Genomic DNA, 12,924 nt, shown 5'->3' with positions numbered 1-12,924 from the left:
GAGCTTTTCCAGATATTTGAAGTTGAACAGGTCTCTTGTGAGACGATTTTACGAATCTTTATTTGTGAGACGGGTCAATTCTACCGATATTCACAATAAAAAGTAATACTCTTAGCATAAAAAGTAATATTTTTTATGGATTGCTCGAATAAGATATATGTCTCACAAAATACGACCCGTAAGACTGTTTCACACAAGTTTTTGCCTTTGAAATTTTATTTATCGAATTTGAGCTAATCTTGGAAAACCACCACTATTGGGTGAATGACCCCGACTAGTTTATATTTTATGTATTTTGAAGCTCTGGGAATAAAACTTTATTAAGATTGTAATTGTGAGTAATATTTTTGAATATTAATCCAACAACCCATGATGCCATTTATGGAACAAAATCCAACCAAATAGTATTTCATTGTATGTTATTCAAATGACATATATATGGAGTATACCACCAAAATTAGCCACACAACAAATGTATGTTCATTGTGAGCAAATTATCTACCACAATCTCACACTATAGTCGCATTTTGTAGAGACGATCTTAGCCTTCTCATCTAATGTATTTGTCACTATGTCGCATTTCACCCTAACGGTAAATTTCCAGGTCTTGGCCGACCCCACCTTCAGCTTCACCGGCGCCTTCAGTCTCACCACAAACGGCACCGTTCCTTGACTCTGCTCGTTGCTCAACGCAGTCCTGACGGCGCCGCCCACAACGACGTTGGATCCGGTCAGATTTATCTGGATCATCGTAGTATTCTTCTTCGGCTGATAAAAAACTGGCAAAACGCCGTCGCTGAACTTCACGTCATTAAAGAAAACGTTAACGGCGCTATCCTTCAAGTAATAAATCCCCACCTTCCCGTCGGGGTTCTCCGCCCTGATGGTGACGTTGAATCCCGGAGAAATGGGAGAGGATGACGTCAGGTCCATTCCCTCTATGGCGATGTTCGCCACCGTGTATTTAGGAGATTTGAATCGGAAAACGAGGTACAGCACTCCGGCTGATACAGCTGCTGCTACGACCAGGAAGAAGAGGAGGCAGAAAGTGAAGCAGCAGCAACGGCGACAGCAGCTACTGCGGCTTTTGCTCCGGGTGAGGGCTTCAAATTTTTTGGCATTCTCCGGCGGCGGGTATCGGAAGATTTGTTCCCTGGGGAGCTGGAATACGTAAGTTTCAGGTGGTAGGGGAACCGGTTTCCCCGGTGGAGGGTTTGGGTCGTCAGCGGATTGTTCTGATGCAGTATCGGGCGATGAAGACGACGGCGGAGGATCGGAGGTGGTGGGATGAACACGCTGGTCAGCCATTCTGAAGCACACGCTAGAATCACGTAAAAAAATCAAGAAATGGAAGCCTTTTTGTACGAGAAAGAGAAAATTGAATATGTAGATATACTGAAGGTTACAGCTTGTGAATCAATTCCCTTCCAAGGGAATTGCGTAATGAAACGCGTGCGCGTAGAATACAGTCGTTACATAATCCATAATATCACAGACATACGTAAAAATAATTGTATAGTACCTGCGTTTTTTGTGTGTATCACTACTAGTATTTTGGATACAAGTAATCGCTGTATCAATTTTGAATAGGTTTTTTGTGAGACGTCTTACGAATTTTAATCTGTGGGACGAATCAACCCTATCAATATTCACCATAAAATGTAATATTCTTAGCAAAAAAATAATAATTTTTTATGAATAACCAAATAAAATATCTATCTCACAAAACAAAATGATTGTTATTTTGATAAATAAAAAAATATCTATTATAATTTAACAGTAGAAAATATCGTCATGCAAATTTAAAGTTAAAAAAATAATAATAAGGAAACCAGCTGCAACGCAAAATTTTCAAATTGGTGAGAATTGGTTGCCGAGTCAAATGAAGCTAATTTACGCTTTCACATAAAATACTTCGGCTTTCACATAAAATACAATATAATTTCAATTGTTTTTAACAACCATGGACTTATATATATATGTGCTGATGTTACTTTTGTTGTTTCTTTTATTTTTTATTACTCCCATGAGATTTGGCTGCAGACTTGCGTTTGTTTATAAAGTTTTCGGCAAGATATATTCTCAGACACAAAAATTCTCGTGATACGATCTCGTCGAGTAATTATTTTGATACAGATCTTTTATTTGAGTCACTAATGAAAAATTAATAATATTATTTTTTATGTCAAAAGTATAACTTTTTATTATAAAAATAAGTATGATTGATCTGTCATACTAATAAAGATTTGTGAAATTGTCTAATACGAAAACCTCATTTTCAAATTATATTCATTAATTTATCGATTTGTTCGAGTTACGTATTTATATATATATATATATATATATATATATATATATACACACCGTCTTCTCAATTTTTTAATTTTATTGATTAAGAGTCAAAAAATAATTATATTTTTTTATTTCCTCCCTAATATTTACTCCAGTCCCTAAACCCACCACTTGTAGTTTTTGTTTAAATTTTTAATCAAGGTTAGGCTGGAAGAATTAACTTGCAAACAAAAAAAAAAGATGCTAGTGGAAGAATACGTGTGTAATTCAATAAATTAAAAAAAGGTTCAGAAATTGATGATTTTCTTTTAAAAAAAATCTTAGATTTGTTCGTAAAATCTATGCTAAATTTTGAGATATTGTTTTTTGAAAAAAAAAATTATTAGAAACTGTCTATTGATTTGATTAGTAGTTTAATCAAATAATATGTCACCTCAAGTGTAGAAGAATTAGTCCGCTCAAGTTTCTTTCTTCTTGTCCTGACCAAAGAATTCAAAGTATCTACTAATTAATGTTTGGCGAATTTAACGAGTGTAACGACGAATACGCAAGCATATGTTTCAATGCTTGTTTGAATAATAGTAATGAGATTTCCCACTATCATGCTAAGAATAGTGATGTGATCTCGTTAAAATGGATGAGCCGCCGTGTATGGGACTCCAACAGACCAAATCAATAATTTATAATGTTTGGGAATTTGAGTGAAGATGATGGCTTGGATCAACACCTGTAAACAAGAAAGTAACTCGTGAATGGGCGCCGGAGGGATGTCCGGCGTGGCCACTCCGATGCTTAAGTCAGCAGGCTTTTTGATGAACACAAGCAATATTTGAGAAGAAATATGTAAGTGCTTTTAGTTCAAAGATTTCAGAATCATTAAATGACTTTAATACCTGCTATTTATAGTGGAAGAATGGGTAGTTACCTCGATTACCCCACCACCTACTAAGTCGGTTTATCATACTAGCTTCTGATGACTTCTCGGATACTCCAAACCCAAGTGGTTCTGACGGATTAGACTGCATGTATCGATCACACTTGAGTGTGGTGCAATTCTCGAGGTGGCCTGGGTAGTTGGTTACCTGGGTACCTATATGAGAAACCGGGTGGAGAAAAAGTACCCGGGCAGTTGGCTTTTGATCCGGGCTATCCAACCGATAACCCGGAAATGGGTCACCATTAACCCGAACCTTTACAGGGGTATCACCACACATCCTAAAAATAGTCGGGCTAGAGCTTGACTCGCTGTCCCGATCAGTCATGCATGTTACTCCAAAACATATCCCAGAGTGAATAAGAGCATTGGGTCTCTAAATATCCTGCAGAAGTGATGAGGTGTCAGGCTTCCATATCTCTCAGGTTTTGAACATTCATCGTTTAGTACTCTCGGAAAATCCAATGAATGTCATTATGCTGCATGCGTTAACAGTGATATCGTCGAAAATTGTTCGTATTCTGAGGTAATAATGAGCATGTTTCCTCGATACCCGTACACGTCTTTTCATCTGCCTGCTCAATTTCCTAGATTCCCTCTGATCGTCCGATTGGATTCGGATCGACGATGGAGACTGATTCTTTCCTATATATATACAGTAACCTGCTTACCTATTCTCCTACATTCCATCAATTCAGTCCTCAAGAAGTGCAATGGCGGGTTCCAGTGGTTCGAAAGCTCCCGACATGGCAGCAGAGTTCATGCAAGCAGCTTTTGAGAAACGGAAATCTGAATTGGAAGATGAAGTCTTCCAAAAGGTCCTCCATTACTGGGAGGAGCTGCAAGGACTTCAGCTTCTTCACGAGTGGGAGGAGGCTATCACTCCTGAAATGGTGGCCAAGCTTGCGAAGTATCGGGAACGCTTGCAGATTTCTGATACGGAGTACCTCTTTGAGGACGACTTCATCCTCCAACTATTGCTTCATAAAGAGAGGAGGACGCTGCAGAAGATTGCCGACTCCGCTAGCTTTATGAAGGCGTTCACTGGTAGCTCTGTAAAGAGTTTTGTGATTAAGTGGATAGCCTCTGTAGAAGAGGAATTTTTTAATGTAACGGGTAAAGAATTCCCGAAATAATAATAATAATAATAATAAATGCTTATCTAGTTACTCTTATTGTCCGTATCTCATTGACATCGCATGATATATGTACCATAAAATGAATCGGAATAAATATCCAGAACTGATAAATGATCAACTGAAAAAACCGGGCCCTAAAATTCCCCAGGCTCAAAATGAAGTACCGGGGCCTTACTTTTCCCGAGATTAAGATAAGATGCCGGGGCCTTAAACCTCCCAGGATAAAATGAGATCTTGGGTAACCCACGGGGTGCCATGATAACGCGTGCCCTTTCTATCAACGACCAGGAACGTTTCGTATTTCGAGGAGCCGATAAGTCTGACATTTTTAATTATTGCGTGTGTCCCGTCGTAAGCCTGGTACAATTTTCTAGGCAAATCGTGGTCGTCCACGCATGATTTTTAAATAAACGGCTGAGATCTTCCCCCACCGCCTATATATACTGACTAACAGGTTTTCCAAAAATTACTCTCATATTCGAAATTGCAACGAAGCTCTTGCGAATTCTCTTCTCGAGACTCTATTTGTGCGAAATCATTTCCGGCAATCTTCCACCGCATATATCGTCGTAAGTTTTCTTCTTTTAAAATGTCTCACTCCACTTCTTCCACCTCAGGAGCGAATGCGCGAGGCTCTCCTAGCGCTGAGTCTTCCGCACTTCGTTCCGATTCTCCCCCCTCTCCCCCACGTCGCTCCATCACCCAACCTTCTAAAAAACCAGTGGCACTTCCAACCAAACCTCTCTTTTCTAAACCTTCATCTTCTGGCCACTCCCGGGCCCGAGCTCTTGCGAAGAACAAGGGTAAGGGTAAAGCCAAGGTCTCGAGTCCTCGGGCGGTCGAGATCCCGGGAACTCCCTGGTTCTCCTCTATGCGAAGCGCCTTACGCTTGGGGGCAGATGAGGAACTCCGAGCGCTGGGCAATATTCCTTCTTCCATTTCTATCTTGATACCTGGGCCCTCTGATAGGGCCGATAACCCTCCTCCTAGGTACACAACTTTCTTTCGGGACCAGGTTAGGAATGGTCTTCGATTTCCCGTTCATCCCTTTTATATTGATGTTGCCAAATTTTTTGGTGTACCTGTCAATCAATTTCATCCCAATTCTTTCAGGATTATGGCCTCGACCTATGTCCTTTTTAAAATGAATAATCTTCTCATCACCCCCCTCATCCTGCACTATTATTTTTCTTGCCATTTCGGGGATAATGCATTTTCCCTTAAATCCCGGCTAAACACCCGATTCCTCGATGACATCCCTTCCTCTCAAAAGTGATGGAAAGGAAGATTTTTTTACATCCAACTCCCGGGTCCTCTACCCTGTCTAATCCGGTTTCTCCCTTCCCTTCCCCAACAACCTTCCCTTCCTTCATCCTACAAATTTGAGGAGCCTTTCCTCCTGAGTCAAACCCTCGTGGAGGGACACAAGTACTCCTCTTCCATCCTTATCTCAAAAGAGAACTTAGTGGCCTACGGGTTGAGTTCCCGGGCTGAGGACCCCATAGACCGGGTAATTGATGAGGTGGCTGGCTCGGGCTCTCAACCCGGTACATACTTTATCTTCTGTGCTTCCTTATTCCTTTATCCTGTTTATTTAATGTATCATAACCCTGTCAATTCTCTATGCAGATAACTTTGAGATGCAAGCAGCTTTTGCTAAAAGGCGTGCAGCTGAGAAGGCAGCCCGAGAGAAGGAAATGGCGGCTCGCCGGGCAGCTGCGGAAGAAAAGAAACAATGGGATGCAGAAGCGGCAGCCTTGAGAGCTGAGGTGTCCCGGGAAGAACCTCCCCAGGATGGCGCTTCCCGGGCGATGACTGAGAACTCAGAGGAATCTGAAGATCTCATTCCCCTCATTCAGAGAAAACGAAAAGCTACTGCAGAACCCGAGCTGGTTATTCTAGAAGACCCTTCCGAGGGTGACCAAGGCGACTTCCGATCTGCTCCACCTCCTCCTTTCCCCCCCAGTCCAATGAAGAACCTTGCCAAGAGCTCCCTCCAACCGACCAGCTTTCTCTGGCTAACATCTTCTTCGAGGGAGCTTCCGCTGTTGGTGTTAAGCGCTACAAGAAGGTGCTCAGCCCTGCTGAGATAGCTATCCTAGAAAGCACTCCTTCTAGTGTGAGGTTTTTGGAGGGGTCCAACCGTCTTCTGTCTGTAAGCTTTACTCTTTTATTTCTTTTCCCTCTCTCTCTCTCCCCCCTTTTTCTTTTTTAAGATTCCTTCTTATCCAGGCTGCCCAGATGCTAGTTTCGGCCTTTGAAGAGGTGGCAGCGGTGGCAACCAAGAAGGGTAAGCAAGCCCGGGCGGCTCAGGATATTCATGACCATCTCCAAGGAGAGATGGCTCGGGCTCAGAAGCTTCACGAGGAGACAACTGCCAGTCTCCAAGCTTCCTTGGAAGCAGCTAATCAAGAGCTGGCCGCGGCTCAACTTTCTCGTGATGAGAGCATAGCCCGGGAGGAGGCTTCTCAGAGGCAAACTGCGTTCCTGGCATCTCGGATTAGCTATCTCGAGGATGAGGCCAGTGCCCAGCAACATCGAGCCGAAGTTGCTGAAGATAAGCTTAGACTTCTTCAGCTGACCCATGAAGAATGGAGGATTATTTTCCTTCAATCGGCGGAATTCCAAGCAGCTGTTGAAGATAGGACCTACAAATACTTTTCGATTGGCTTTGAGAAATGCCAGGAGAAATTTGAGGAGATAGGTCTGATTCCGACAGATAAGGAGGGATTTCCCGATATTGATAAGGCCATTGCTTCCCTTCCCAAAGATGATGCTATCGAGAAAGAGGCTGAGAAGACTCCCGGGGAATCCGGAGAACCATCAAGGCAGCAGACTTTAGAATAGGCCTGTAATTTACTCTGTATTTTTTCCTTTGTATTTCTTGCCTTTGAACTTGGTAAGGAAATGTTGATTTCTTTCCATCGCTGTGCCTTTTTCAATATGATTTTTGACAAATTTTCCGCAATCCGGGTAATGCAATAACTTATGAGTATTTCTTAGTAGGAGAAAACGGTAATTGCTTTTTAAGAACCAAGGTACGGAGCCTTGGGCCAAGGATCATGTCCCGGGACTTGGGAATGGTCGAGGTGTGGTGCCCCGAGCCAGGGTGTAGTGCCCTGGGCTTTTTAAGAACCAAGGTACGGAGCCTTGGGCCGGGGATCATGTCCCGGGACTTGGGAATGGTCGAGGTGTGGTGCCCCGAGCCAGGGTGTAGTGCCCTGGGCTTTTTAAGAACCAAGGTACGGAGCCTTGGGCCGGGGATCATGTCCCGGGACTTGGGAATGGTCGAGGTGTGGTGTCCCGAGCCAGGGTGTAGTGCCCTGGGCTTTTTAAGAACCAAGGTACGGAGCCTTGGGCCGGGGATCATGTCCCGGGACTTGGGAATGGTCGAGGTGTGGTGCCCCGAGCCAGGGTGTAGTGCCCTGGGCTTTTTAAGAACCAAGGTACGGAGCCTTGGGCCGGGGATCATGTCCCGGGACTTGGGAATGGTCGAGGTGTGGTGCCCCTAGCCAGGGTGTAGTGCCCTGGGCTTTTTAAGAACCAAGGTACGGAGCCTTGGGCCGGGGATCATGTCCCGGGACTTGGGAATGGTCGAGGTGTGGTGCCCCGAGCCAGGGTGTAGTGCCCTGGGCTTTTTAAGAACCAAGGTACGGAGCCTTGGGCCGGGAATCATGTCCCGGGACTTGGGAATGGTCGAGGTGTGGTGCCCCGAGCCAGGATGTGGTACCCCGAGCCAGGGTGTAGTGCCCTGGGCTTTTTAAGAACCGGGTCATAGCAGCTCCCAAGATATAATAACAAACGCAATACTCTGATAATATATATTTTTTATTGATTTCTTCCATCAAACAATTACATCTATTATGCATAGTACTTCTTTAAGTTAAACACATTCCAAGGCCTTTTGAGGGGACGTCCCTGCGCATCTTCTAAATAAAAGGATCCCGAGTTGACTCTCCGAGTGATTTTGTAAGGTCCTTCCCATCGAGCTTCCAGCTTCCCAACTTCCCCAGCAGGGTTGACTTTTTTCATGACTAAATCCCCAACTTGGAAGTCTCGAATGCGGACCTTCTTGTTATATGATTTCATCACCCGATTTCTGTAGGCCTCCATTCGAATAAATGCCATGTTCCTTTTTTCTTCTATTAAGTCCAATTCCATGGCCCTGCTCTGGTCATTGTCCTCTGGGTAAGATTCTACCCGGGAAGAAGTCTGCCTGATCTCTACTGGAAGAACTGCTTCAGAACCATATACCAAACTGAAGGGAGTTTCTTGAGTAGGTGCCCGGGGAGTAGTTCTGTAAGCCCATATGACACTAGGTAACTCCTCCACCCAGTTCTTTCCTTTACCTTGAAGTCTTGCCTTTAATGCTTGCACAATGACTCTATTGACAACTTCTGTTTGACCATTGGCTTGAGGATATGCAACAGAGGTAAAAGATTGAGTGATTTTCATTTCCTGGCACCATGACGTAATTCCTTTGCCTTGAAATTGTCTTCCATTGTCCGAGATTATTCTCCTGGGCACTCCGAACCGGCACACAATGTTCTTCCACAAAAATTTCAATACTTCCTGCTCGGTGATCTTTGCTAAAAGCTCAGCTTCAACCCACTTGGAAAAGTAGTCAACAGCTACTAGTAAGAATTTTTTCTGAGCCCGGGCAACCGGAAAAGGACCCACAATATCCATGCCCCATTGATCAAAAGGGCAGGATGCCCAAATAGGCTTCATGAGAGTGGCCGGGCTGTAGCTGAAATTCGAATGATGCTGACAGCCCTCACAAATCTGGACCAAACGAGCAGAATCTTGTTTTAAGGTGGGCCACCAGAATCCAGCAAGCATTGTTTTTCGAGTTAAAGACATTCCTCCGAGGTGCTCGGCACAACATCCCACATGAATCTCTCGGAGAACATAATCCACCTCTTTTTCATTTAAACACTTCAAAAGCGGTCCTTGGAATGATCTTCTGTACAAAATTTTATTTAAGAGAACAAACCTGGGAGCTTGTCTTTTGATCTTCTGAGCTCGGGCTTTATCCTCAGGGAGCTCATGGTTCCCACAGAGGTGATACTTCTTCCTCCGTAGAGAGAACCAGCCGAGTAATATGCAGCACCTACCGGGTATTAACTTCTGATAAAGAAGCAGCCATTTTAGCCAAAGCGTCTGCCTCACTGTTTTCTTCCCGGGGTACTTGTTCAATACTCCAATCCATGAAGCTTTTTGCTTGGGCTCGAATGAGCTGTAAATATTTAAGCATCCTGTCATCCTTAGCCTCATAAATGCCCTTTATTTGTTGAGTGATGAGCTGTGAATCAGAATATAGAATAATCCGAGAAGCTCCAACTTCCCGGGCAACTCGAATACCTGCAAGAACAGCCTCATACTCAGCTTCATTGTTGGTTATCCGGGAATCAATTCTTAATGCTAATTTGACCTTTTCTCCCAGGGGAGACACTAACACCACCCCTACTCCGCACCCCACCAGGCTAGATGCCCCATCCACTGATACTTTCCATACCTCCTCCTCGCTGGGCTGGATCATTTCAGATAAGAAATCTGACAAAGCCTGCGCTTTAATGGCCACTCGGGGCTTGTACTCGATCTCATATTCACCCAACTCTACTGTCCATTTTATCATTCGCCCGGATACTTCAGAGTGAGTCATGATCCTACCCAGAGGACTATTGGTAAGAACAATAACCTGATGTGACAGAAAGTAAGGTCTTAGCTTCCGGGCGGTCATGACCAGGGCCAAAGCAATTTTCTCCACTTCGCTATACCGGAGCTCGGGCCCCCTCAGAGCATGGCTGACATAATAGACAGGTTTTTGATCAGTTCCTTCCTCTTTTATTAGAACAGAGCTGACAGCATACTCTGTAGTGGACAGGTAGACATATAATTTTTCTCCAGGTTCTGGTTTCACCAACACCGGGAGCCCGGCAAGATGAATTTTCAAGTCCTGGAAGGCCTGTTCACATTTCTCATCCCATCCGAATTGCTGGGCCTTCCTTAAGACTTGAAAAAAAAGATAACTCCAGTGTGCTGATCGGGAAATAAATCTGGAAAGGGAAGCAATTCTCCCAGTTAGCTTCTGTACCTCCTTGACAGATCGGGGAGATGGCATGCTTAGCACAGATTTGACTTTCTCTTGATTCACCTGAATCCCAAGAATTTGCCACTCTTCACGCCAAAAATACACTTGGCAGGATTAAGCTTGATTCCATAATGCGTGAGAGTCGCAAAAGTTTCTTCTAGATCACTAATAAAGCTGGCACCCTCTCGGGATTTGGATAGAATATCATCCACATATACTTCCACATTCCGTCCCAGCTGCTTCTCAAAGACTTTATCCATCAGACGCTGGTAAGAAGCCCCTGCATTCTTTAACCCGAAAGACATTACAATATAACAAAATGTACCTCCCGAGGTGATGAAGCTGGCTTTGTCTTGATCCTTTTTAGCCAGAGGGATTTGATGGTACCCCTGGTATGCGTCCATGAAACTTAGCAATTCATAGCCCGAGGTGGAATCCACCAGCTGATCAATCCTGGGCAGAGGATAATGATCTTTGGGGCACGCCTTGTTAAGATCGCGGAAGTCTACACACATGCGCCACCTCCCGGTAGATTTGGGCACCAAGACCATATTCGAAAGCCATGTGGGGAATTGAATTTCCCGAATGTGGCCAGCTTTCAGAAGCTCCTTAATTTGCGCATCAATTACTTTGTCCTTTTCAGGGCCAAAGTGCCTCTTTTTTTGTTTTACTGGGTGAGATCCCGGGAGGATGTTCAATTGATGTTCTGCTATCAAGGGAGAAATCCCTGTCAACTCCTGTTGGGACCAAGCAAACACACGAATATTAGTTTTTAAACAATGAATCAGACTGACCCGAGTGGATATACTGAGATCTCGGGCCACCCGGATTTGCTGGCCTGGTCCGATTTCTATTACTTCTTGTTCTTCTTCTGCCACAAAATGCACCTCTCCTCTCCCCATCGTTCTTTTCCCGTCCACCCTTGCCTTCTTCCCTTCCTTCCTAGTTCTACTCTGATCAGCCCGGACTGCCTCCACATAGCATTTCCGAGAGGATGGTTGATCTCATCGGACTTCTCCCACCTGAGCTCCTACTGGAAATTTTATCTTTTGGTGGTATGTGGATGCTACGGCTCTCAATTCGTTCATAGCCGGTCTCCCCAAAATGATATTATATGATGACGGGGAATCCACTACGGTGAATGAAGTCATCACCGTCATCTTAAGATCCTGAGAACCCAAGGTTAATGGCAACATGATCTCCCCTTCCGGGTAAACCATATGGCCAGCAAAACCAAAAAGGGCAGTCTCCACAGCCTCTAGGTGGTAGCCCTGCAAATCCATCTGTACAAAGGCATCTTTAAAAATTACATTTACAGAGCTGCCTGAGTCCACAAAGACCCGTAGAATATCATAATTCGCCACTCGGGCTTGGATCACCAGGGCGTCGTTGTGGGGCAGATTCACCCCTCTCAAATCTTCCGGGCCAAAACTAATGATCGCCTCATTCCTTCTTGCTCCCTCTACCTCCGAACATTCCCTCCTGCTTCTCCCCTTCCTCGCCCGGTTAGAGTCTCCATCAGTAGAGCCTCCTAATATCATTTTGATCATTCATGTGGCAGGGGGCGAATTCTTTTTTATCTCGGGCTCAGGCTCCCTTCTTCTACTGGGCTCAATCCTCGGGATATTCCTCACACTTCCTCCTCGGGCGCTGGATCCTGGTGGCCGAGATGTCCAAGGTGGCATTCTCGGCCTCTGGCTATTGTTACTGGGTCCCGGGATGGAGGGTGAGACATAATTCCCCTTTAGCGCCTTGCAGTTTTCAGTGTTATGGTGGCATACTTCGTGAAAAGAGCAAAATCCACTCTTTTCTGGCCGGGATAACTGATGATCCGGGGCCAAATCTCTGCTGCACTCCTGCACTTCCCTCTCCCGAGCAATTTTCAGAGGCACGTGTGAGAAAAGTGCCCTGTATTGCCTCTTTTCTGTCCCCTCTCCTCGGGCTTAGACATCCGGTCTCCTTTTTCCTTTCTCACAGCGTCCCTCTTCTGTTTCTGGGCCTCCTCCATATTGATATATTTTTCTGCTCGCGACAATAGATCCTCGAAATCTCCCGGCACCTTCTTAGTCAGTGACTTGAAGAACTCACCCTCTCTCAAACCCTGGGTGAATGCAGTAGTCTTTGTTTCAGTGGCACAAGTAGGGACGTCTAGGGCCACTCTGTTGAATCTTCTAATATAGGCCCTTAAACTCTCTCATGGGTTCTGCTTAACTTCAAAAAGACTAAAAGCAGTCTTTTTGTACTTTTTACTGCTGCTAAAATGGTGTAAAAACACCTTCTGGAAGTCTCCAAAGGAACTGATACTTTGGAAAGTCAAGCCTTCAAACCACCTCTGAGCTGAATCCACCAGTGTTGTTAGGAATACCTTGCACTTGATTCTATCAGTGTAACAGTGCAACATGGCCATATTTTCAAACCTGGCCAGGTGTTCCTCCGGGTCTGCATTGCCATCATAGTCTTTCACC

The 12,924-nt window shown here is 44.5% G+C and overlaps 1 protein-coding gene across 1 annotated transcript; it reads right to left on the bottom strand.

The window, feature by feature from the left end:
- Nucleotides 1-392: 392 nt before the first annotated feature.
- LOC142554506 (NDR1/HIN1-like protein 13) lies at nt 393-1,424 on the bottom strand. Its single transcript, XM_075665175.1, has one exon. The coding sequence runs from the start codon at nt 1,306-1,308 to the stop codon at nt 499-501; it is 810 nt and encodes a 269-aa protein (XP_075521290.1). The 5' UTR covers nt 1,309-1,424; the 3' UTR covers nt 393-498.
- Nucleotides 1,425-12,924: the final 11,500 nt, after the last annotated feature.

This window comes from Primulina tabacum, chromosome 8, assembly GCF_025594145.1.
Source record: "Primulina tabacum isolate GXHZ01 chromosome 8, ASM2559414v2, whole genome shotgun sequence".
Classification (NCBI taxonomy): domain Eukaryota; kingdom Viridiplantae; phylum Streptophyta; class Magnoliopsida; order Lamiales; family Gesneriaceae; genus Primulina; species Primulina tabacum.
This window is presented reverse-complemented; position numbering and strand designations above follow the sequence as displayed.

Excerpts from the sequence above, each read along its gene's own strand:
- LOC142554506 (XM_075665175.1), bottom strand. The coding sequence starts at position 1,308 with ATGGCTGACCAGCGTGTTCATCCCACCACCTCCGATCCTCCGCCGTCG.